Source organism: Chelonia mydas, chromosome 3 (genome assembly GCF_015237465.2).
Source record: "Chelonia mydas isolate rCheMyd1 chromosome 3, rCheMyd1.pri.v2, whole genome shotgun sequence".
In the NCBI taxonomy this organism is placed as follows: domain Eukaryota; kingdom Metazoa; phylum Chordata; order Testudines; family Cheloniidae; genus Chelonia; species Chelonia mydas.
This window is the reverse complement of record NC_057851.1, coordinates 130,383,742-130,410,135: the sequence shown is the minus strand read 5'-3', so window position 1 is coordinate 130,410,135 and position 26,394 is coordinate 130,383,742. Positions and strand designations below refer to the sequence as shown.

At 40.5% G+C, this 26,394-nt stretch overlaps 1 protein-coding gene across 4 annotated transcripts in view; it reads left to right on the top strand.

Annotated features, from left to right (window-relative positions):
* Positions 1–24,273, top strand: part of LYST (lysosomal trafficking regulator) — a 169,026-nt gene extending 144,753 nt beyond the window's left edge. For all 4 annotated transcript variants that reach the window (XM_037895287.2, XM_037895289.2, XM_037895288.2 and 1 more), the window contains 10 exons: positions 121–338; positions 1,336–1,566; positions 3,336–3,525; positions 7,220–7,356; positions 9,686–9,784; positions 16,937–17,076; positions 17,262–17,359; positions 19,513–19,669; positions 19,898–19,969; positions 22,077–24,273. In XM_037895287.2, coding sequence (XP_037751215.1) covers positions 121–338; positions 1,336–1,566; positions 3,336–3,525; positions 7,220–7,356; positions 9,686–9,784; positions 16,937–17,076; positions 17,262–17,359; positions 19,513–19,669; positions 19,898–19,969; positions 22,077–22,215 — 1,481 coding nt within the window. In that variant the 3' untranslated portion in view covers positions 22,216–24,273. The remainder of the gene's footprint in view (positions 1–120; positions 339–1,335; positions 1,567–3,335; positions 3,526–7,219; positions 7,357–9,685; positions 9,785–16,936; positions 17,077–17,261; positions 17,360–19,512; positions 19,670–19,897; positions 19,970–22,076) is intronic.
* Positions 24,274–26,394: the final 2,121 nt, after the last annotated feature.

Below are 26,394 nucleotides of genomic sequence, written 5' to 3'. Positions count from 1 at the left end.
GTTTTGTGTTTGTACAGCATCTAGCACCATAGAGTCCTCGTCCATGACTGCGGCTTCTAGGTGCTACAGTAATATAAATGGTAAATAATAAAACCATATAAACCCTCTTTACATTTCTAGGTTTTGATTTTGGACTGCGTCAAAATGGCGAAAGAGTAAACCATGTCAATCTCCCCCCATGGGCTCGTAATGATCCCCGTCTCTTCATCCTGATTCATCGTCAGACTTTAGAGTCTGATCATGTCTCCCAGACAATCTGTAACTGGATTGATTTAGTGTTTGGGTATAAGCAAAAGGGCAAGGCTTCGGTTCAAGCTATCAATGTCTTCCATCCTGCTGTAAGTATCTTTTTGTCAAGTAATCTGTTCATAGTATAAAATTATTTGATCTCTGAGCTGGTTTAACCTGATTGCTTGGAAAACATCCAGCTTTAGGCAAATTCCCTTGAAAGAGCTAACTATCAAAGAACAGGGAAAAAGACTGAATATTTAAATGAAGAACTGGTAAAATCCCAGGGCTTGTGACATGAAGGTCAATTATGTCTATTTTAAATAATTTTTCCTGGGCTAAAGCTAGGCAGGAAATGGTCATACAATGTATGTCTACTTAAAAACCTATTGGACAATTAGTCATTGTTTGCAATAATATCTAGAAATGCAGTATTTTTGTTTCCTCTTCCATCAAAAAGAAGCCTTTCACTTTGACAGATTGTAACGAAGGCTGCAGCAGAGATAAGTGAAGTGTCTGATCAGAGAGCACAACATTTGTACTATTCCCTCCTCCACAATCATAATTTGTGTTCCTTACTGTACTCACCTGCTACCCAATTAATGTCCCATTTAAGCTAAACCCCTACAGTGGCTTTAACTTCGGATCACAGAACTGGTTAAGACTCTGCATTACACTGCAAAAGCATCTGGATTTACTCAGGACCGTGGTGAAAGGAGAACAAGATAACGAAGGACTTGTCAATTTCAAAAGAATTCCTAAATTATACATTTTCAGGTCTCAAAATGCATTCTGTGAAAGGCTTAAATTTTAGCAGTGCAGCAGCCTGACTTTGTCCAGCCAGGCTGTCTCACTTATGGGTTTCACTCACTGTAATTTAATTGCTCATGGTAAAATAGAGTATTTAAATGTCAATCATATAGTCACTTTGATTCATGCTGGTTTTCCTTAACACTTTAGGGTGTAGTTCTGCAGTTCTGTTGCATCCAGAAGTCAGTTACAGAAGGGCTGAAGACTCTCTGGCTCTAAGCTTGTGCAGTTTTAGTTGGGAAACTTTTTTCAAAGATAACTTTACTTAGCTTTTGTGTTTGCTGTTTTACATTTTAGACCTACTTTGGGATGGATGTTTCTGCTGTTGAGGATCCAGTTCAAAGAAGAGCCCTGGAAACAATGATAAAAACATATGGACAAACCCCTCGTCAGTTGTTCCACACAGCACATGTCAGCAGACCCGGCTCCAGGCTCATAATAGATGGAGAACTTCCCGCTGCCATGGGGTTATTAGTGCAGTTTGCTTTCAGAGAAACCAGGGAGCACACTAAAGAAATAGTATATCCAGTATGTAATTTGATTCACAAGCTTGCTAAATTAGCATTCACAGGCTGTAATTACTGCACCCTAAGGTACACATCTGAATAATTAAGCAAAACAGCTGCACCCACAGTGTATTAATAAAAAGCGTTAGCAGTATATCCTCTGCACATTTAAGACATTTCAAGATTATGTGGATCAGAGCAGAACTGGCACAATGACTTGCAATGCCCAAGCTTCTGGAGGAACTGTCTGGCAGTGAATTTCTGTCCTTGCCGATCCTACTCCCAGAGTGTATAGCAGGTGGAGGTGGGGGGCGGAAGGTGCTGGACTGGAATAGTTTTCTTCCATTCTCTTCACAGTGGAAGGAGGAGATTTTTCTGCACCACAGAGCACCAAATAGTCTGTCATGCCTGAGGCAAATCTGTTTCAGTGTATGCCCATGTGTCTTTCTGTAGGAAGTGTTGTGGTTAGTAAATCTCTTTACTATAGACTATGGAGCTTCAAGACATTTTGAAAAATTTTCATCTGATATTTGTCTGTAAGCAAACTGAAGTAAAGAAGTTCTTAAGCAGCTCTTCTGTTACAGTAGGATAATTTTATTGTCTTTTTTGAGTCAGTATTTTTCAGTACAACCTCATTACCATTCTTCTCACCCTTGAAATTTAAAAAGAACTAATGGAAAAACAACCACTCTAATTTCCATGTGTAAATACGCATGTGAAAGTTGCAAATTAGTTTTTGTTTCTGTATTGAACAAGGTTATCAAAAGAATTACTTTCTGGTTTCTGCCAGTAACCATTTAAAAAAAAAAATCCAATCTGTTGATTTTAGTATACAAGTGACTTTAAGTACCTATAAAATATCATTTTGAATTTAAAAATATCAGGGCTCAGAATGACTTTTTTGGAGCTGTAAAAGTACTGAAATGTGAGAAAGACCAATAAATTCAGGACCGTTGAGACATGTTGTGCAGGAGGCACTGAATATAATTCTTATATTAGATCAGTATAGTCCACCATGTCAGCTATCTGGTCTTTGTCAATATAGAATGCGTCAGAGCATTCTAATCCCTAAATTGCACCTCACTGTTAATGCTATACCATGGAGGAAATCTAATATTAGTGAAGTAATGCAAAATTACATTGTAATATATTATAATTTGCAGTAGTTTATATATTAAAAAGTAGAATAAATTTGCACTAGTCTTTCTTGAAGCAAAGAGGATGTCAGTACTTGCACTGCACTTAAATACTTGTTTGCTGGCTGGTTAGTTACATGCCTTGAATGGTGAATTCTTGGCCCAGTGTTGAGATATGTGATGGTGGACAATCCGTGTCAACATTTTTGTTTTGTTTAGCATTCTTTGTGGGGGAAAATGGCTCATTTACTTCAGACACTTATTTTCTCTAAAACCTAATCGGGAATTTGGCCCATGTTTATAGAAATGGAAAACTGATGTTTCATCTTACTGTGTTACTTGAACCCTGCAAGTTACCAGTTTTCTAGTCAAGCCCGTAAATAACTGACTGAATAAATAAGTTGGCACAATAAAAGATATCTCACCTACCTTTTGTCTCTGAATAAATAGAACTCACTTGAAATAAATATCTTGGCATAGAACATTAAATTGCCTTTTTGCATAATTCTTTATAACAAAGTAAAGTATAGACCCTGTCATATAAAGCACCACAAGACTAGGATCACTTATAGGAGTCTTTTATGTATAATGCACTTTTTCCTCATATAAAATAGCAGGAGTATTTTAATTGGTGTTTTATTTGTCTTTGTTCTAGAGTCCTTTGCCTTGGATAAAAGGTTTAAAGTGGGGGGAATATGTAGGTTCTCCAAGTGCTCCAGATCCAGTTGTTTGCTTCAGCCAGCCACATGGAGAAAGGTTTGGCTCTCTGCAGGCTCTGCCAACTAGGGCCATCTGTGGTTTGTCCCAAAAATTCTGCCTTTTGATGATATACAGCAAAGAGCAAGGTAAGGAAGCCCCAGAAATCGGTTTCATGTTTACCCTCTACGTATGAAATACTGGAAAAACTTAACTAGTTGCCCAGTCATAATCACGCTATATTTTTATAGTGCCACTCTAATACTCTAGCTGAGTACTCAAGTTTGCAGTCTTATTCTGCTAAGGATTGTAAATAGAATTATTAAGCAGTTTTTAATAAAGGTGCTGGATTTCAAGAATTCTTTTCAGTTAGTTTGGTATTTTTGTTAAAATAACTCAACTGGGAGTTTTTAAAATATCAGAACTCTAGAAATCCACAATTCTTCTTCGAGTGACTGTTTATGTCCACTTCACTGTAGCTGAGTGTGCGCCCAGTGCCTAGTTGTTGGAGATTTCCCCCCCACCCCCCCCACCCCCTGGTGGTACCTGTCGGGACACAAACATCCTCTGCTGCTATATGCCACTGTGTGCAGGTATAAAGGGCAGAGCTGTCCACAAATTTCCTCAGTTCCTTCCTACCAACAATGACAATGTTGGAGCAATTATAGCTTTGCTACTGTAAGTTCTTCCCTCATTCCTCATTAAAATATATTCAGTTCGCTTTGTATAATTTCATAGTTAATTTAATCGGTAGTAATGATAGTTATAAGTTTCAATTTTAGATCTTAGGCTGACTGGTTCAGCTCTTGGTACCAGGAGCGGTACTGGAACCATGTCTCAATCTCCAGGATTCAAATCATGTCATTCATGCAGCAAACCAATGCCAATGAGTGACCCACACCCCAGCTGCCTTAAGTCCTTAGGGGAGTCCCAAATATCACATTTAAAAAGGATTTAAGTGTTGCTCAAAAAAGGATGGAGTGGCCAAGCTGAAGTGTATTCTTGTGAAGGTGGCACTCCATCCTCCCTCAAAGCCATCCAGTTCAGAGCGGCCATCCGGCGCATTAGGTTTGGTCCAGAGCGCTCCTTCTGTTTTGTCTGAATCCAGAGCTCGATCACTGTCAGCAGTGTCGAGGAAGAGGCACAAGGCCGCCAGAGATTTGGTACCTAACTCTACAAGATCTCCGGTACTGAAGCTTTCTAAAGGCAAGAGACCTGGGACGAATACTGAAAAGACACTCCCCAAAACAGTCTTCAACTAAAAAGAGGTCATGGATTCCGAAACCAGAGCAAGATCCCTCAAGAGGAACCCCTGAAACACAGCTTCGTCGAGCTATCCACCAGTACTACATGAACACGATGCACTACCAGTACCATTGACACTGGCGGCATATACAGAGGCTAGAGAGCTACTTAACCTCCCAGTGCCAGTTTCCCCAGCAGCACAGGAAGTGTTTCAGATGGTACTGGTACCCGAGGACCCTACTCCAGCTCCTCCCCAGCTTGTGATACGGATACCTCCTACACTTTCTTGGCCTTGGAAATCAGTACTTCCAAGGGGAAAACTAGCCATGATTTCTCCAGAACCTTCATCCATGGGCTCTAGTTATCGCTCTCTAGTTGAGGCAGCTTCTGTCCCCCCCATTATTGGATATCTGATTATTCCTCCTCTTCAAGCTTGGAGGTTGGGTTCTATGTGTCCCAGTTTAGACAGGGCATGCATCTTTCACTGGGGACTTGTGCCCGATGGTTCCTGCCATAGTCCTGGCAGGGGTCACATAAGGGACAATTGCCCAGTCAGGGAAGGGTTCCAGGACTATGTGGGGTCTCTGCCCTGTTTTTTAACCGTATGCCCTGAGATAGGCACTCATGTTTGTGAGCCACTCCAGACAGCGTGACACTCACCTTAGACTTATAACACCAGCGGGACTTCAACAGCAATGGTTCTCAACTTTACTAGCCTTGTCAGTCAGATTTTCACTGACTCTCCACTCTAGATCCAGATGTAGTTTCGCAGGACCATTATCATCTCCTCCAACCCCAACCGGCAGCCTCTCCATCTGAAAAAGTGTGGATGCTTCATGGCTAACATTGTTGGAACAGGCTTACTCAAAACGTGTGCAAGGAGTACTTCTAAATAGTAGAAAGACTTCAACTAGGAGTACTTACCTGGCTAAGTGAAAGTGTTTTCCCATCTGTTCCCACCAGAAAGTGAGCTCAGTCCAATAGGTGATGGATGGATCTTCTGTACCTAAAGCATCAAGGTCTAGCAGTAGCTCTGTCAAGGTTCATCTCGCAGCTATGACGGATTTTCATCCTGAGAGAGTAACAGACCTCATTTTTTTCCAATCCCATCGCTATCCGGTTTTTTGAAGAGGCTGGACAGAATATGTCTAGAGGTGCAAGAACATGCCCTCCCACCCCTCGAGATCTGAACCTGGTATTAGCAAAGTTAATGGGACCGCCTTTTGAACCTCTCATGACTTGTTCTTTACTCCACCTCTCTGTGAAGGTTGCATTTTTAATTTGTCACCTCACCTCGACGAGGGGAGTGGGCAAGTTGAGAACTCTGGTATTCGAGCCTCCCCATACAGCCATCTATAAGGACAAGGTTTACCTTCACCCTTGCCCAAAATTCCTGAAAAAGATTGTTTGCAACTTTCACGTTAATCGGGCAATCTGTTCGCCACCGTTTTTCCCAAAACCTCATACTCTCAGAGATGAAGAGAAGCTCCACTGTTTTTAGACATCAGAAGAGCTGTAGTATTTTTACCTGGCCTGGACTAAATTGTTTAGGTATCATGATCACAATTGTTCATTGTGGTGGTGGACACCCAGTTTCCTCTTAAGCTTCTGTGATTTTCTGGGCACAAGTTCCTATTCCTGACAGTTGCAAAACAACAACTTGGTTGTCTGCGCACATTTGCTTCTCATTATACTATAGCCATTCATTTCAGGAATGATGCCAAATTTGGGCTTGCTGTTCTACAGTCACTGTTCAAATAAACTTTGGGTCCACCTCCAGATGGATCTGCTTGTGAGTCCCCTACAGTGGAATGGATATGTGTAATCACTTGAAGAAACTGTTACCTACCTTTCCATAATTGTTGATCTTTGAAATGTGTTGCACATGTTCATTCTACTACCCACCTTCCTTCCCCTCTCTATCAGAGCCTTTCCAGTAAGAAAAAACTGAGGTGGGTCGGGAGTCGTTCCACCCTTTATACCTGTGGTGCATGGCAGCAGAGGGCATTCAAGCTGCCCCAGTTGGTATTGCTTAGGGAAAAAAAATCTCTGACAAAAGTGCGCTGGGCATGCGCTCACATAGAGTGGAATCACAGGTGCGCGCCCCCGCCCCTTCCCCAATACCCCGCTCCGCCTCTTCCTGCTCCTGCTCTGCCCCTTCCTACCCAGTTCCGCCCCCTCCTCAGAGCGTGCCCCATCCCCGCTCCTCCCTCCCTCCCAGTGCCTCCTGTATGCTGTGAAACAGCCGATTGCAGCGGGCAGGAGGCACTGGGAGGGAGGAGGAGGAGTTGATCAGTAGCGCTGCCAGCGGGAGGGATGGGGAGCTTGGCTGCCAGTGGGTGCTAATCACCCACTAATTTTTTTCCATGGGTGCTCCAGCTGGGAAATTGCAGTGAAGTGCAAAGGGACTGAAAGCCTAAACCCTCAGTCTGAAGGGAGAGAGACATGAATCTCTGCACCAAGAGAGGTGGTGGTTGGAAGCCTAAAAACTTACGTGGGTACCCTCAATGAAGACTGGAGATGGGGGAGGCAAAGGTGAAGTAATCCTGAAACTGTGACAGCATACTTGACACAAAACATATAATGCTTTTCCTGCAGGTGTGAGAAGCATGCACAGTACAGATATCCAGTGGTCAGCCATTCTGAGTTGGGGATATGCTGATAACATTTTAAGACTAAAAAGCAAGCAGAGTGAACCTCCAATAAATTTTATACAGAGTTCACAGTTGCACCAGGTAAAACTCTTTAAAGTGTTTCTAACTGTAAAGTTAATGTATTTGTAAAAGGTGCTCTATATGACATCACTGAAAACTGAAATCTGTTTTTAATAGAGAACATGTACAGCCTAGATAGTGCAAATTTCATAGCCTTCCACCATTCCAGATCACCTGAACCCCAGCGCACCTCACCTTTATTTTGGGGAACAGTTTCTAACAATGCAAGGTTTAGCATCCATGCCCATGTAATCCTTAGAGTCTCCGAAAGCACCGGCAGGGTGCTCAATGTGATGTGGGCACATATCCAGTGGGAACTAAGGTGGATCCTGTATATCCCTTAATATATGCCATCAGATAAGTATCTTTAGTTGCTAGCAATCTTGTTCATGCTTGAACCAGTGACGTAGAGATGTAAAAAGAAAAGGAGTAATTGTGGCACCTTAGAGACTAACAAATTTATTTGAGCATAAGCTTTTGTGGGCTACAGCCCACTTCATCGGATGCATAGAATGGAACATATAGATAGATATAGATATCCACACACACAAATAGAGAACATGAAAAGATGGAAATAGCCATACCAACTATAAGAGGCTAATTAATTAAAATGACCTATTATCAGCAGGAGAAAAGCTTCAAAAACAGACTCCAACGAGAAACTGCTGAGTTTGAATTAATATGCAAGCTAGATATCATTAACTTGGGTTAGAGACTGGGAGTGGCTGGGTCATTACACATATTGAATCTATTTCCCCATGTTAAGTATCCTCACACCTCGTCAACTGTCTAAATGGGCCATCTTGATTATCACTACAAAAGTTTTTTTTTTCTCCTGCTGATAATAGCTCATCTTAATTAGCCTCTTACAGTTGGTATGGCTACTTCCACCTTTTCATGGTGTGTGTGTGTGTATTTTCTTACTATATGTTCCATTCTATGCATCCGATGAAGTGGGCTGTAGCCCACGAAAGCTTATGCTCAAATAAATGTTAGTCTCTATGATGCCACAAGTACTGTTCTTTTTGCGGATACAGACTAACACGGCGCTACTCTGAAACCTGTCACAGAGATGTAAGGCTCTGTAGCCTGTTATCAATGTCACCATCACCTTGTCCTTGATGACATTCTTTATTATGTGATCATAAGGATTTCAATCAGTTCTTCAAAAAACGTGTAATGGAGTAGGAGACACAAATTTACATCCCAAGTTTAAACTCAGCTGCACTCATTTGCTTTGCTGATTAGTATTTCGCTTGTGTCTGTCCTGGAATTACTCTAAATGCCACATTTGTTTTCTGGGGCATACTCATTTTTGGATGAGCCCCTCCAAGCTCTGCAAAATGCCCCCTTCCCCCCCCCCCCCCAAAAAAAAAAAACAACCCAAAAAACAAAAAACCCCTTCCTATACCTTTTCGGTCCTCCTTCTTCCATTTCCATCCACCAAATATCCCTCTTTCTTTCTTCTCCACTAAATTTCCCTCTTGAATCTCTCTGCTCCCAAAATCTGCTTCTGATTCAGCTCCTCTACCATGGCAGAAAAAACATGATTGGATATGTCATCATGAGTATATAGAACTTTCCAAACAATTTGTTTCCAGGCTGAGAACAAGAGTAGGGAAGATCATAGGTGCCTTAAAATATTGGTATGTGTGAGCTGCGGAATAAGTGTCTCCTTGTTGGTTCTACTGTCTGTAAAGTCAAAAATGTTGATTAAAGACAAAATGGAAAAAGTCAGAGTGAGACCCTCACCCGACACTGGCCTCTTTATACCACATAAAATTCAGAACTGCATAAAGGTGCTCTGAAAGCCCTGCATCTGGCTGTGATATGATTCTTGCAGCAAAGGTACCATGAAAGACAGCAGTAAGAATATTTTTCCAAAGATCATCTTGCAAACCCTGATATAGGGCATCTGTGAGAGGGATGCATCAGGGATGGGGACAAAGCACACAGCCCTGGGAGGCTGCCATAACTTACACAGACCCTTAGGACTGTCCACGTTATGTCGCGGCCTCTCCAGCCAGCTGAGGATCCGGAGGGTAGAAAGTTACTTTAACACTTACCTCCATCCCTTTGAGCTGAGAGTTCTATGCTATGCATCTTAGATACGCCACGTAATTTCATCCATAATTTTAACTCTAACTATGCAAAATGTATGTGACCTGCTGCAGATTTATTAAACTGCTCTTGGGCTTCCATTCTGGGTCAGGTATTTTATTTATTGCATGTTTTTCTTAGGAAAGCCAGTAAAAACAGATTTGATAAAATAGCTAGGTGTAATGAAATAGAATGTATTTAAAATAGTACTTAATTTTCTCTGGCTCTTTATTTATTTTTTCTCTCCAAGGTAACAAGTTGTGCTTGGGTACCAGACAGTTGCCAGCTTTTTACAGGTAGCAAATCTGGTGTCATCACAGCGTATATCAACAGATTCTCTAGCAATATGGTAAGTATATCAGACAGAATTTATAATTAGGAATTTAGCTATTTACAGTATTTTTCTTTTCTTATCCTTGCTGTTTACTCCACTTCTTAAAACTAGACTTGTGTTACTAAAAATGCCTTGTATTTAGGGGTTTTGGTTTTTTAACTAAAAGAGGCTTTCAAAGTATCCTATCATATACATTTTCACAAATAATTTAAATTTTGTATTCTGCATTTTAATAACCATTTGGATGGTGTCCAACTTCTCTCTTCCCCAACATCCACCTTTAAAGAAGCTTGAAAAATAAATGACTTTCCTACCCTATTTTATTTTCAAAGCAAATGCTGATTTTTGTTGTGTTTGAGGACTTTACATTTTTTATACTTAGTTACTAGTACGTCAACATCAGGACTCTAGACCTTTACTATCCAAAGGAATAAATCTACTGTCCAGACGCAGACATGAAAGATAAGAGTGAGGGGGTCCCACTAGCAAACTCAGGGCACCCTGACAAAGGGGAAGGCCAGCCCCTCTGGTACTTTGAGAAGATACTGGACATGTCTGGACATTGCTCTTCTATCCACTCCTGACTAGTAGGTGGCTAATAAATTTGAATCTCCACCTTACCCTCTCTAACTGCTGTGGAAGGGAGAAGGAGATTTTTTCTCTCCAGAACCTTTTGTTTGCTATGAGGATTGCTAATCTACCTCTCCTGAAGTCTCTGGGTAAATCCTTGTCTCCTTTAAGTCAATGGGAGTCTTGTCCAACTTCCTGTTCCTGAGCAAACTTAGAGAAGCTAGCCAAACTCCAACTACAAGATCACCTTACTGAAGTTAATACTCTAGACGTGGCATAATCTGGATTCAGGCCTCGTAGAACTGGAACAGCTTTCATGGCATTGATGGCTGAAGGGAAGACATCCATTCTCATTCCACTGGACCTTTCTGCAACATTTGACACTGTCAGCCATGCACTACCTAAACTTGACTTGCCTGAGAGGTGACAGGGGTCCACGATAATGCACTGAAGTGACTTGAGTCCTTTCTTGAGGGACAACCCAATGAGTAGGGATGAAAAATAGTACCTCTGCCACCAGACCCCTCCCTTGTGAAGTCCAACAAGAATCAATTTTGTCCCAGTGCCTGTTGAACATCTACATTCGCCCACTAGACAAATTGGTCAGATAACATGAACTCAAGTGTCAGTAATATGCAGATGACACAAAGTTCAGACTGTTCTTCACTACATACAACCATATCACTGTCATCAAGATGGTGCCGTGCTTGGATGGGATCAGCTCAAGGGTGATGAACAAGCTGGCTGAAGTGGAACCCAAGCAATACAGAAGTGACGCTGATGAGCAGAGGTAAGTACTTAGAAAAGTTTGCAACCATAGTAAGATCTCCTTCAGTTGAAGGTGCACGTCCACAATTGGTCAGTTCAGTCTGTAGCTTAGGAGAGCATTTGACAGCTTGCTGACTCTAAGCTGTTGCATACACACCATCTGTCAGTAGACCTGGACAAGTAATAGATTTTACATTTTGCTGGCAATTCCAAAAAACTGCAAAAACAAAACACTTTTTTTGGAAACTTTCAGAGAATCAATCAGTTGGGATGAAATAGTTTTGTTTCAATTTGGGGCACTTTTGACATAACACCTAGAAATGGGGTGGGTGGAGGAGGAAGCTGCCTCTTTAGGCCAGTAGTTAGGGAACTCACCTGGGACATGGGAAACCCCTGGTTCAAGTCTTCTTCTCCCTGACGTGGAGAGAGGATTTCAACACGAGTTCCCACCCCTCAGGTGATTGCCCTAACCACTGAACTACAGTAACTCCTCACTTAACATTGTAGTTATGTTCCTGAAAAATGCGACTTTACGCGAAACACACACACACACACACACAGAGTATAAGTTTTAAACAAACAATTTAATACTGTACACAGCGATGATGATTGTAAAGCTTGGTTGAGGTGGTGGAGTCAGAGGGTGGGATATTTCCCAAGGAATGCCTTACTGCTAAATGATGAATTAGCAATTGGCTGAGCCCTCAAAGTTTAACTCGTTGTTAATGTAGCCTCACACTCTACAAGGCAGCAAGAATGGAGGGAGGGGAGACAGCATGGCAGACAGACACACACCGTGTGTGTGTGTGAGAGAGAGAGAGATGCGCATTTCCCCTTTAATGACAGGTTTCAGAGTAGCAGCCGTGTTAGTCAACATCCGATGAAGTGAGCTGTAGCTCACGAAAGCTTATGCTCAAATAAATTTGTTAGTCTCTAAGGTGCCACAAATACTCCTTTTCTATTTCCCCTTTAAGTATGCTGACACCACTCTTAACTACACTACCTTGTTAAGTTAATCAGCAAGCTGAGACAGCAGCAGCTGCTGCTAGGAAGCTCCCTCTGTTCTGAGCCCTGTCGTGTGCCCCTCCCTGCTCTATGGAGATGGGGTAAGTGGGGTGCAGGAGTAGGGGGGAGGGAGACACCCTGACATTAGCGCCCCCCTCCCGCAGCAAGCAGGAGGCTCTGGAGAGCAGCTCCAAGGCAGAGGGCAGGAGCAGCACATGGCAGTGGGGGGAGGGACAGCTGAACTGCTGGCAATTGATAGCCTGCTGGATGGCTGCTGCACAGGGAACTTAGGGGAGCGGAGAGCTGATGGGGGGGCTGCCGGTCCACCCTGGTTCCAAGCCCCCACCAGCAAGCTGCAACGGGATGCTCTCACTGCAAGCAGTGGACGAAGCAGGCAGCTGCCAAATGACCTCATAAGGGAGCATTGCACAACTTTAAACAAGCATGTTCCCTAATTGATCAGCAATGAAACAGTTAACCGGAACAACTTTAAGTGAGGAGTAACTGTATGTCCTATTCAGGTTTGGCACTTTCTGAATCTTTCCTATTGAAGCTTCTTACAAATAATTATAGCCCTTGGAGCAGAGACTAGAACTTGGATGTCCCATATCATATCTGAGTGACCTGATCACTAAGCTGTTTGTTCTAAAACTGTTTGGTGAACTGGACAAAAATTTGCAAGTAACTTTTGCATTGACTGTAACTGCATTTTTCAGCAAATAAACTATTTCCCAAAAACTTTGCCCAGCTCTATCCATATGTAATGCTTTCTATCATCTCCAGTTGGTTAGGAGTTGCCCTCCCATCCTGATGAACGGTGACCTGGACTCAGTTATTCACATCTTCATCTTTTGGTTGCAGTACCTAATTGTGGTATAGGTGGGCATGAAGCCTTTCGTGCTTTGGAAACTCCAACTAGTACAGAACCCTGCCGCCCACCTCAAGAACACTAGCTACCACAAACCGATCAAACCTGTCCTCCATTCTCTACACTGCCTTACTGCAGAACATCAAGTCAGGTTCAAGGCCTTGATCCTTATCTTCATGACGCTTAATAGCCTGGGCCCAGAGTATCGAAAATATCACCTAAAGCTCTGGAATGAAGACCACGATCAACAGCTTCAGTCCTGTGGTACAATGGAGCTTTCTATAATAAGATTAAATCCCATTTGTGCGGAAAACAGAACTTTCTTGGGGGCCAGTAAGAGACTGGCACAAACTCACATAGGAACTAAGGACTCTTGCAAACTGTAACGGAGCTCTTCGCTGCTCGTGCCACAAATCAGCCGGAGACCACTTAGAGTGCAAGCACCAGTGCCCTTTTATTTGCAGTGTCACTTCCCACCACCATCTATATACAGTCCGTACAACACAGTTCCCTGGGGGACAGCTAGCTTCCTCAGCCAGCAGGAACCTACAGCCACAGGCTCCTCCCTTTCGTGTTTCCCCCTGCCATTGCTTCCCTCCTGCCAGCTTTATATAACCCCCTGGCTAATAAGCTCTGCATGGGTTTCTTCTCAAGCCCTTAGGCGAGCCATACCCAGCTAGCCCCAATTAATGCCCTTTAATTGTAGCTGGGCTAACAGGGGCCTGGTCAGGACCTCCTGGCCAGCACCCTGTTACACAAACCTTACCACATTCTTCTCTGACCTTGCCTTCTCTAAGGTAGACATATAACATCATGTATTAAATAATTTAAAAAAGAATCCTTACCAAAGAATCCTTACACTCCCCTGCACACCTTTTCCCCAGTGATGAGACTAACTAACGTGTGACAGATGTTAGTCGTATCGCTTCATGCATTGATGGAAGATGCTTAGATACTAGGGTATAAAATAGAATATAACTGTAATGGAGCCAGGATTTTGCCTTGTGTTTTAAGTCGTCTTTTCTGTGAATAGCTCCAGCATCATCCTCTTCAGTAGTTCATAATTTTTTCCCAAGAAGCAGCAAATCGCTGACACAATTCTTGACCGTTCATCTTATGCCACAGGGTTCTGAATAGCAGCACTTAAACTGACCACAATATTGTTTTATGTTGCTTTTGCTTGATAAATCTAGGAGCAGCAACAGAGGCTTAAGTGCTCTCTGCAGATTGAGAAGGATTCCACTGCATCAAGGTTAAAACTTTGCAGAAATTCATGGCTCAAGCCCCACACACATTAGGAAAGCCCACCCACTGTGAGCAATTAATTTTTAAAGCCCCAAGCAATATCAGTTATATTTTTGGTAACTAAAGTAGGAAATAAACTTTGTACAGAATACTTGTGTTTTAAAAATGCTAATGAAGAAACTAGCAATTTGTATTTGACAGCTGTAAGGAACTTTAGAACTGCGAATAGGAGTTGTTTGCTTTGCTCCTCAGGTGTCCTCTGTGAGATCATGTTTGCTGAATCCCTCAGCACTGACACTTCTGTATACCTCAGGCAGCATGACCTTGCTGCCAATTTTGTAGCATCTGTTGTTTAGTCAGTTGCTTGAGACAGGGCTATAGGGAATGCCAACACGTTTACTAGCATCTGTTCTGTATTCAGCCCCCCAGCTGAGTGCTTTGGAACAGCCTATTATAGATGCAGTACAGGAAGTGTCAATCAGGGAAAATCTTCATGTGTAAATCATTAAAGCAAGGAGACAGGTATGATGCTAATGGACAGACATAAGAGTCTAGAACTCTGAAAGCAGGGCTCTCTAGTGCCCTATATCTCTGTGTTTGAAAATGTTCAGACAAACTGCTCTTGTCTGTTACTTCACCCAGGCATTGTCAATGTCTGTAATCCAAAACACACTGAAGTACTGTTATGAGAAGTCACTCAAATCACTACCCTTAGAAGGCCTCAGTCAAGAGGTTCTGGATGTTGGGCAAGTGGATTGCTCCACCCTTTAGTTGTTCCTAATCTATCTGGGGCTTTCTTGCTAACAGAGAGGGAATCATTTTAACTTATTGTATATCCTTTTGAGAGAATAGATGAAACAGTGTGGTAATTATTTGTATAATCCCTCACTCCAGTGCCTTAACCACAGCCATCCAGTCTAACACAGAGAGGGGGCATTTTAAATATATGACCAGCTTTAAATCAATTTATTCTTATATCTATGCCACTTTAAAAATATTTTGTGAGTTGAGTGTTTATATTAGTGTAGTGAAGTGGACATCAGCATTGGAAGGATAAATGGAAGAAATGAGTCTTAAGAGATTTGAAGGAGGAGGCGAGAGCTTCCATGGCACACAGTACTTACACGTATGTTTCTAGGCATAGAGGATGGCATGAAAAGTCATAGTTGCATTACTTATTAGCACAAATAAATTATTTGATCCTAGAGTTCCATCCTTTCCCATTACTATCATTTTGTACTTTGTATTATGATAGTGCCTAGAAACTCCAATCCAGGATCAGGCCACATTGAGCTAGGGACCGTAGAGACAAATAATAGAGAATCCCTGTCCCAGAGATGTAGGTGTCAGCAAAAGGTGGACAAAACAGACAAATTAGATGGGGGAAGTGGAAAGATGAGGAAACAAAATAGTTTAGCAGAAAAATTAATCTTGGCTTGACACTTTGACCATTAAAAACCTTGTTTTAGTTCTGTTCTTAAAATTCTAAAATAATGGCAGACCATACTTCTATGAATAGTAGATACTACATTACTCCGAGGGGATGTAGAAACTGGATATTCTTATCAGCAAGTATTATAGTACACAGTAGGAAGATATGTTTATCGTTTTCTTGTGATTGGTTAAATGAAACTAATCGCTAAATGTTATGATTATTGAAGGTCAATCTTGTCCTGACTGGTAATCAATATAACTAGTACAGAAATGGATGTTGCTATTTGTTGCTCAGATAATGATAGAAAATATATAGCTAGCATATTGTGAGTGAAATCTACTACCAGTTCCTTCTCCTTTTCTCTGACTCTTTTCATCTTTTAGTAGAACTATTGTATGCCCTATTTTCTCTTCCAGATTTCTAAATTGTTCATTACTGTGCTCTGAGGCAGTAAAGAAGAGCTATGGGAAAATTCATTGTAGCAGAGAGACGTTTACCTTTCTTGTATAAACATTATTCCAATCTCCTTGTACGCTGGACTTCTCTTAATTGGACAATTATAATTCTGATCAACTCTTCTAATTTATAGGCTGTTTTTCAAAAAAGTCTGAAGAATTGCAATTCTTAAAACACAAGAACTAGCACTTCTGCTTAGCAGTTTCATCTTCTTTGGCATTTAATTTTTGACAATTTCTGTATTAGAGCAGAGCTTCATATTTCACACTTAGGTAAGCCCCATCTAAGGACTTGGCACTGGCTCAATATGTTCCCAGTAACTTGAGGTTTTTTCCAAGTTTTTTTTTTTAAAAGTGCTGGTCATTGCCATTGACTGTCACTTGCTGAACTAGTTTTTCCTAATTCCAAAATGTTTCTGGCCCTCAACCCCCAATATTTCCTCTCCAGCCAGTCAAACTGAAATATGGAGATCTAGCTGCCATCTATATTTGAGCTACTGACATAACATATGTTTGGAAAACAACCAGCCACACGCAACTTTTTCTCAAACCTTGTGTGTGAGAGAAGTAGGAGAATATAGGGCCTTTCACAGCTAATGTCTTACTCCACATACTCATGTAAGCAATGTGTTTGCTTCTTTAAAAGTCCTACAAATAGCATCTGAACTGAAGATATGAAGCATTTAATCATGGAGTGCCAGTTCATTCCTTAAGATCTATACATATTGATCCAATTGAAAACAATGGAAGCCACACTTCCAAAACAATAAATAATAAGTTGTGTTTAATTCAGGTCTCATTTTAATATTATTATTTTTCAGCATTCTGAGATAGAAATGGAATCTCAAGTACATCTATATGGTCACACAGCAGAGATAACCAGCTTATTTGTCTGCAAACCATATAGTATAATGATAAGTGTAAGCAAGGATGGAACCTGCATCATCTGGGATTTGAACAGGTACAAATATAATTTCCTCGGTTAGCCTAAAAAGGCTTACTTTCTAACTGTTAAGAATCTTAATCTGAAGTGATTATTTTACACTATTACTTTCCAACTATTTTAATCTTGTGTGAAACCAAAATTCAGTTTTGGTTTTCTGAAAGTAAACTGCAGATTATTTAGAGATCTGTTATTCTTTGTAGGCTGTGCTATGTCCAAAGTCTTGCTGGACACAAGAGTCCTGTGACAGCAGTCTCTGCTAGTGAAATGACAGGTGATATTGCAACAGTTTGTGATTCAGGTATGTATGGTATCATGAATGAATAACCTATCCACATTTATAGACCGGATTTAAAGATCAACCAACTTTCCCAGTGCAATGGTTTGTCATGTGACTTGAATCATTTGAGCAGCCAACTGATCAACTCAATAACTTCTTATTTCTATATATAGTACGATATGTATATCTTTTTTGTAGTTACAAATATGCTAGTGTAAGTGATTGACAGAACTGTATGTGTAATATTTTATTTTTTTTAAGATTTGAAACTTCTGAGTCCTGAGAGATTCAAATTCTATTAAGTTCATTACTTTCATGATAGTAGTGATTTGTTTTCCAAGATACTGTATCCTCCAAAGGAGTTTTACTTATACAAAGCAAAATTACATTTTCTAAAACTACAGTCTTTTTGGAGTGTTCAGATGTTCCTTGATATATGCACTATACTGAGGCATCATATATGCTATATTAACAAAGAGTTTATTACCTAGTGACTCAAAGCAAACAGGAAAAGCAATGTGGTCTTGCTGTGATTGGAACCAGAAAAATTCTGTAGTCTGGTTTTTTGTTTGGTGGTTTTAAGGAAAAACCCTCCAGAAGAAAGTGTAGGTATTTGTTGTTAATGCAGAACCCTAGAGAGTTTGGAACCCTGAAATGAGTTTTCCCAGAAAGTCCCTGACTCTCTGCAGCCAAATGGCACAAAACCACTTTTTCTTAATTGTTCTTCCTCCTCACACATCCCAATCATGTATTTGGATAGTAAGTCAAATTTTCACATGGGCAGTTAGAAGTAGCTTAAGGTACATGATGATTTGATGCTTACTGCATACACACACTACAGCACTATATTTGTTTCTGTAAGAGGAGGCACACTGAACAGCACTCATTACCTTTTTATTACTTTTTCTATCTTGTAGTGTAGTTAATGTTAATTTTAGGCTGTCATTTGGACAAGGCCTCTCTCTCTCTTTTTTCTTTTTTTTTTTTTTTGTCTGCATCTAATTCTCTCCCCCATCAACGGAGGTAGGCAAGATAAGTAGATTAATTTTATAATCCATATGGCAACAAGCAGTTTGTTGTCCCAACATTTATACATACAATGTCTTGGTTCTCAATGCCGAACTCGTACTACGAAGGAGAGGCTTCTAAGGTCTCTTCTGGAAGCTGCTTTCATTCTTCCTTTCTTCCTGTATTCCCATGAAGAGTGAGGTGGATCAAAATCAGTGCTGTAAATAAGTCTTGCAAGATCGCACAAGCAGATTATTATATTAAAGGATGATTGAAGGTTAGGACCTCTCGCAATTAGAGAAACAGAATACATGATCTTAGCATTCCAGGGCCAGGTCCGAGACCGAATCTGAGGCTTTGTCTACACTGCACATTAGTTGTTAATACTTTTGTCGCTCAGGGGTGTGAAAAAAACACCCCTCCCAAATGACACAAGTTTTAACAACAAAAAGCACTGGTGTGGACAGCACTTTGTTGGCGGGAGCCGCTCTCCCATCGACGAAGCTACTACCCCTCGTTGGGGGTGGTTTTATTTTGTCTACAGGAGAGCTCTCTCCCGGTGATAAAGAGCGGTTACACTGCATGCCTTACAATGGTGTGGCTGTAATGGGACAGATGCACCGTTGTAAGGTGTGCAGTGTAGACATAGCCTGAGGTATTTGTCTCCTTTATCTCTACCACTCTCAGGCCTTGTCTTCACTAGGAAAAAATGGTGTGTTTTTACCTTGTGTTAGCTAACATAGGGCAATTAACAAGAGGTAAAATCCTAGTAAAGACAAGGCAGTTGTAATGTGAACGAACACGTTAGCAGATTGAGGTAAACCTTGAGAGAGAGATTACAATGTTTACTGTGACCTGCTAACATAAAAACTAGTGTTTTCAAAAAGAGTCATTGGTGAGTAGAATGTTATATAGCTTCCTTACTGCTAAAGTGCTATGGTTTATATTATAAATCATATTAATTTTGTGGGGGTTTGCCTATACAAACAATATGGTAAAAAGAGAAAATAACTATGGTACAGTATTTGTACAGTTTTCTGATCTGAGTCCGTTTTAATCTTTACTAAACTGATCTCTTGCTGATGTGGCCTTAAAAGCTAAATGACATAGGCTATTCAAATAGTCTAAATAATCTTGTAATGTTCGTGTTTTACTTTGTATTACAGTTGGAGGGGGTAGTGATCTGAGACTTTGGACGGTAAATGGTGATCTTGTAGGACATGTGCACTGCAGGGAAATCATATGCTCTGTTGCTTTCTCTAACCAGCCGGAAGGAGTGTCCATCAATGTTATTGCAGGGGGGTTAGAAAATGGGGTTGTAAGGTAAGAGCATACACTCTCCTCCTCAAGTTCTTAAAGTACTTTGCTGATAAACACTTAAAAAAACATAATCAATGTTTGTTTTTGTTTTGAGACTGTATGCAGTTTTAAAATCATGCTAATGTTCTGCTTTACAAAAAGTTGAACTAGCTGTTCAACTGTTTGCAGTTTCTAAAATTAAACTTATGTTTAAGTAGAATATGGAGAAAATAATTACTTTTTCTTTTTCAGGCTGTGGAGTACTTGGGACTTGAAACCTGTGCGGGAAATTACATTTCCTAAATCAAATAAACCTATTGTAAGGTAAAAAAATTTTGCTGCATAAAAAGAATTCAAGTTCCCTTTAAAAATAAATCTGCACTTTTGAAGACACTGACAAAGGGGGGAAGTGGGTGAACAAAACTATCTGAAAACAGGCACACAATCCTACTAGTTCCCCATGAAAGTAAAATGAGCACAAATACATTGTAACATGACAGTAATAACTATTCCCAGTTGCTACCACGATGAGATAAACACAGACCGAAACTTGAAGGATTCCCTTGTGGACTGAACAATGCTTGCTCTTTTGTCTTTTAAAACAAAGTTCATATTTTTCCCCAGGATTTACATATTAACTCCAGATTTGAAATGGTTATAATATGAGCTTCAGTAGTAAATGACTTGTCTGGCTTTATTTTGTTGCTGTGCATTTTCCCCCTCACCCTTCCCCCTGGCTGGCACAAAAAAGCCCAGATCCTGCAAACAGTTAAGCACCTGTGTAATTTTGCACACACAAAGAGTCTCATTGGTCACTTATGTAAGAGCTACACTCATGCTAAAGGGTTTGCAGAATTGGGGCCCAAACTCCCACTAAAGCATGCCCTCAGTGGGAATTTCCTTGCATGAAGACTTGCAGGATCATGCCCTAAGTTTCATAATTATTCAATAGTAACAAATTTTATTACAAGAATTTATATTTGTGCCCATTACTGAAGCAACATTTTTAAACATATTACAATGATCACTGTTAAAGCCAACACTTACCACTGTTACCACATCCTGGTAATAGTGGTTTCTGAAATACTGACTTGCTCTTCTAAGCAGCAGAAATTTTTTTTAAATTGGGATACGGTATCAATTATATTTATATAGAAACTGTGTGGTTAATCCAGAAAAATTCCTTTTTAAATAGAGAGAAAAATGACTATTTTGACATTAGTTGTGTTAGGATACTTAGGCCTGGTCTACACTGGGGGCGGGGGGTGTCGTCGATCTAAGATACGCAACTTCAGCTACGAGAATAACGTAGCTGAAGTTGACGTATCTTAGATCAACTTAGAATCACTTACTTCGCGTCCTCGTGGCTCGGGATCGACGGCCGCCGCTCCCCCGTCGACTCCGCTTCCGCCTCTCGCTGTGGTGGATTTCCAGAGTCAACGGCAGAGCGATCGGGGATCAATTTATCGCATTTCAACTAGACACGATAAATTGATCCCCAATAGATCGATCACTACTCACTAATCTGGCGGGTAGTGTAGACATGCTCTAATAGAGCACAAGAGGTGTTGCTACCCACAATGAATTCTTTAAATTGCAGTAAGTACAGCAAACTAAACACTTGGGTTCTACAGTACAAATGTGTAATTAGGGATTCCAAATATGTGTGTGAATGGCTAGAGTTGAACTCCCATCTGACAGCTTTGCACAGAAACATAATTCTCTTCACATTTGTAATGGGATCGCAGCTTTAACCTGTGATCTCAGCATCAAGTTAACTTAATCATATTTAATTTAATGTGTACCAACCATCACCTCAGCAGCACCTCACAGTAATTAGAAACAAGGACTTTGGTACAAGTTTCTGGTTTTTTAAGTCTCTTGAAATAAAACAATTAGCAAGAATTGGTGGATTTACTTACTATGGTGATAAAATCAGGAAATGCCTGCCTTTAAAAACAAACAAACAAAAAAAAGTATCCCATGAAATTTGCCAGATTCTGGTTCTGGCCATCCATCTGAGAGCAGGTTTCAGGGACATGGACCCTGTACTGTGAACACCTTCTGCCAGACAGAGACAGTTCCACCCAGGAAATGATAGCAGGAGCAGCACAGCAGATTGTACTTGTAGTGACAAAGAGAAAAACAAATTGACTGGGTATTAAGTTAAATTTATGGCAGTAAAGTTTGTAACTGACACCTTGAATTACAGTTTGAACAGGTAAGTATTGCCCACGCCCACCTATGTGCGCACACAGCACTAGAATTATGCATTCATAGGAACTTGCCTCACTGAAGGCAAGCTACTGATTTTTGTGTTGGCTGCAGTTATGCTGTACTTGTCTTTTTTTAAAGTATCTCCTCTGGTATTTTCAGTTAAATAGTATAGTTTGCTAAATATGATATAAAATTAGATTTTTGTTGTTTTCAGCCTTACATTTTCCTGTGACGGTCATCACTTGTACACCGCAAATAGTGAAGGAACTGTTATAGCTTGGTGTCGCAAAGACCAGCAGCGCTTGAAACTACCCATGTTCTACTCATTCCTTAGCAGCTATGCAGCTGGCTGACGACTCTTCATGCTGCTAAATCACCATATCTCTGAAGCACTTTAAATCCAGAGTAGATCATAGAACCTCTGTTGTTTAATTGGATTTTGAAATGTATTGAACTTTAAAACAAGTGAGTTGATGAAAGCATACATCAATCAGAAGCTACTGTAAAATGTGTATATGCATGCCCCAAATTTTAAACCATATCAAGGTTACAGGGAAGTTCTGGTTTTATATACTGTGGTGCACAAATGCTCTAACCAACAAGCTGAAATGCTGCAGTGTAAAATGTAATATTTTTAAAAATAATTTCTTGAACACAAGTATTCCAAATCTTGACTCACTAGTGGTGACTTTTTCCCTTTCATTCTTTGTGTTGTAAAGTACCAATAGCATTAAAATTTCTTAAATATTTATAAGAAGATTGTCAATGTGTGTATCTGATCAGTCAGTACAGTCCAATTGGCTCTAGCATTAGTACCCCAAAAATTTAAAAATGGAGGATTCAAAACTGCTTTTTTTGAGAAGCAAGTAACTCAGTAGGTGCTTTGTGCACCAACCATTTTATCGTGTGTCATAATGCTAAAAATTGAACTTCCATTATTCCCAATATTCCATAGTTTTTGCTAATTATTGTCCTACTAGAGCTGAGAAGACCGTCTTGTAACAGACGGAAACCAATGTGTCTGTGTTTTAGTAACAACTAGACACCTCATGGCATCATGAAACAATAGTTAAACAAGGTTTTTTATCTAATTGTAAATTGCACAAATGCATAACACTAGTTAGTTATTATGAATCTAAGTGGCAGAATATATTTAGCATACATCTCAGAGTTCAAAAATACAAAGAAAACAGCGCTGATATAATCTGCTCCCATTTAGTGCCATGTGAGAGTTAAATACATGTAAAATGTTTGAATAAGACCATAACTGCTTGTCTAATCAGTGTTCACCTTATATGTCAGATCATTCAGAAAAGTTTACACAGACATAGAGTGCAAATATGATATTTATTCCTAGGTGCTAATCTTTGAAAAAGGAACATGCATTCAAGTCAGGAGTTAATACTTCACAACCTATCAATTGAATTTGAAGGTGAATTTTTTTATGGCATCCTCCACACAGGACTGACACACTCAATAACTTAAATATTCAGAAAGCCAATATCAGCTGAGCATAATTACATATTCCTCCACTAGGGAAAAAAAGTTACAACCCAAAAATGCAACAGAAATCTATTAAGTAGTTAAAACCTATTTTTTCCCTTAAATCACTTACACATTCCACTTCTACCATATAGATTTTAATGCCTATATTTTTACTCATTGCATGTATTTATCCTTCTGCAAAACACTATACTGTAAGATCTATAATTTGTCATCTGGTGATAAAGACAAAATATGTATAGATACCTGCAAATCATAATATACATACGATCTGTGCATTCTGAAAATTCCAAGTGTACATCTTTTAACTTCTAGATTTTCAAAAAACTTTATAGATTAAGTACAAGGATCTTCCCAGAGTTCATATTCTGAAAATAGATTTTTTGGACCAGTGAAGAATAAGCAAATGGCTGCATACCATATGAATTTAACTTTTTCAAATGCATATATTGCAGGTACATTTTACAAGCTGGCTTTAATCATGTTTTTCGTACTCCAAATACAAACGGAGAAGCTTTTTGGTTCATGTTGAAGTGATATGCTTCATTTAAAACTCTTTTGTTTTGGAGGCTTTTACTTGCTCCCCAATTTAAATATGGGATGTTGCTCATGGAGTCTTATTTTTTAAAAAGCAGCATTCCATTTGTTATAAATCTCAGATATGCAAAATAGCTGTTCTTGTAAAAAGTGCAATATTATATTTTTATGTAAAACACGAACTTTTGGGGCAGGGAATATTTATTCAGCTTGATAACATGTTTTGGAAATATTAAAACACCTCATGATAGTATATGTGCATGTCAGGCTGAAAATTCCTGTAAATAATCACATGTTGCACTGTGTTTGTATACACTGCCACCTGTGGTGTTGGGTAATAAATCATTAATTTGATACAAATACAGATAAAAGGCTGTTTATGCAATACCTACAGCAGTTTTTTGTGTTTGGTCTATCAATTCATTTTTCAGTTCGCATTCCATTGTTCACTTCTCTAGTGCCATTTGCGGCTGTTCCTGTACCTTAACCTACTCTCTTTAAAAAGTAAAATGACCAAATTGCATTCACAACAGGACCCCTCTTATATGTAGGCAATCCCACACTAAAAGCAATAGGGTTACCTGGATGTGAATGAGGGCAAAATTCAGTCCATTATCTGTTTTGTAACCACCTTCCCTCCAATTACTACTAATCTGATCACTTGCTGTTTTGTCTAATTTAGATTGTAAACTCCCCAAGGGAGATATATTTTTCTGTATAGCTATGACCGTGTATGAACACTGCTGTGTAGACAATCTGCAACATGAAAATACTTTTCTATATAAGCCACTGTTTTTCAACCTACTTTAATTCAGTTCTTCTTGGTTCTCACATATACCAGGTCTCCTTTGAGGGAACTGTAGCATAATTGACAGCTAAGTGGGGGCAGGGACTGGGGGAGCAAGAGGCTCCTGGCTGGCTGCTAGGACTGAGCCAAAGACTGTTTGCTAGCAGGGACTGGGGGAGTAATGAAGTAGCTCCTGATTGGCTGTGGGGACTGAGCCTGGGGAGGGCTGCAGGAAGGTAGTGTCTCCAGGGAGGAAGCTCTGGGGACATGGCCCCATACCAGGGATAGACTGGTTTAAAGACCATGGACATACCCAACCACAGGGGGTGCTCAAGGGAGGTGGGTACCGACCCCCTTAGATGGTGACCTTCAAGGCAGGAGCAGCTGGGGAAGAAGAGAGAAGCCGTGATGGGGGAACTGGTAAAATATAATGTTTATATTGGGGCTGGATATGTGCTTCAGAAACCAGTAACTTTTGAGTCATTGGTTCAAACCCAGGTGAGTGATCAGTGGCTGTTTTTCAAATAACCCATGCTGTGTGTAACTAGTAATCTCAATCCAGTTACAAGGGCATGAGTGTTTACATCACAAAAGCTACTTAAGAAGGTGCATCTGAATTATGCGTTACTGCTGGATTTCCTGGGTGAGGATGAAGCTACTAGGACGAGGCCAGGAGAAAATTGTAAATCAAACTGAAGTGTTTACTATGGGAACTGAAAAATGTTGCAGTGTGTGTTAAACTAAAATTTACTTACAAACCTTGGGAAAATATATAGTCAAGATGGTTGGGTTTGGTTGAAAGTACAGCCTCACAGTTCCTGGAACCAAGACTTCCTAATAGCATATGCTATTTTTTTTTTAAAGATTACCCTGTCTGTTCCATGTGCTCATAAGATATTCCACAGCATTTTTGTAAGGGTTTGCCATTAGTGTAATGGCCTAAATTTCTCCTCCCCTATTACTGTACCATAGGGTAAATGCAATTTTGTCACTTTCCACACTAGAGAGGGGGCTGTATTTCAGTGGTGCTGTAAGAATGTCTTTATGAAGCACTCTGAAAAGGATCAGTACATTACAAAGGGGGGAAGAAGGGGAGCTAGGAAGAAGTGAATGCTTATAGCTAGAGGTCACATGACTTAGAGGGAAGAACATTTCCTTGCTTGGTTCTCTCTACCCCATTCTCTCCCTTTCCCTTCAACATTACTTCTATTTGAAATGGAAATAGCTGAAAAAAAAGTCCCTTTCTTTCCCTTCTTACTTCCAAAATTTCACTGACCTCTGTCCAACTCTATTTTCTTCTGTACTGTAGCGGGGCACTACCTAACGCAGAATTTGGCCGTGAACTGGAAATTAGTTAATTATTTTTAGTGCATGAGCCAGAATAGATACCAGCTTGCTATGTTGGCCCTTTAAGACTAAGGCAACTAAAGCCCACTTTTTAGCTTGGTCACCAGGAATGAAGAGGTCCTATTTTTACCAGGCCTGCCACGGGGGGGGGAGGCACAAAGGAGGCAATCGCCCGGGCAGGCCATAGGGCTCCTAGGTGCGCATGGGGTGGTACAGGTGGTAGCCAAGGCAGCCAGGCAGGCATGTGGAAGACCATGCCCATCAGCGCAGCTGGCGGCTTGCTGGGCACCAGCCAGCGCAGGCGCAGCACCGCCCCAGTGTCAGGCGGACAGTGCCTGCATCCTGTGCATGGTTGCCC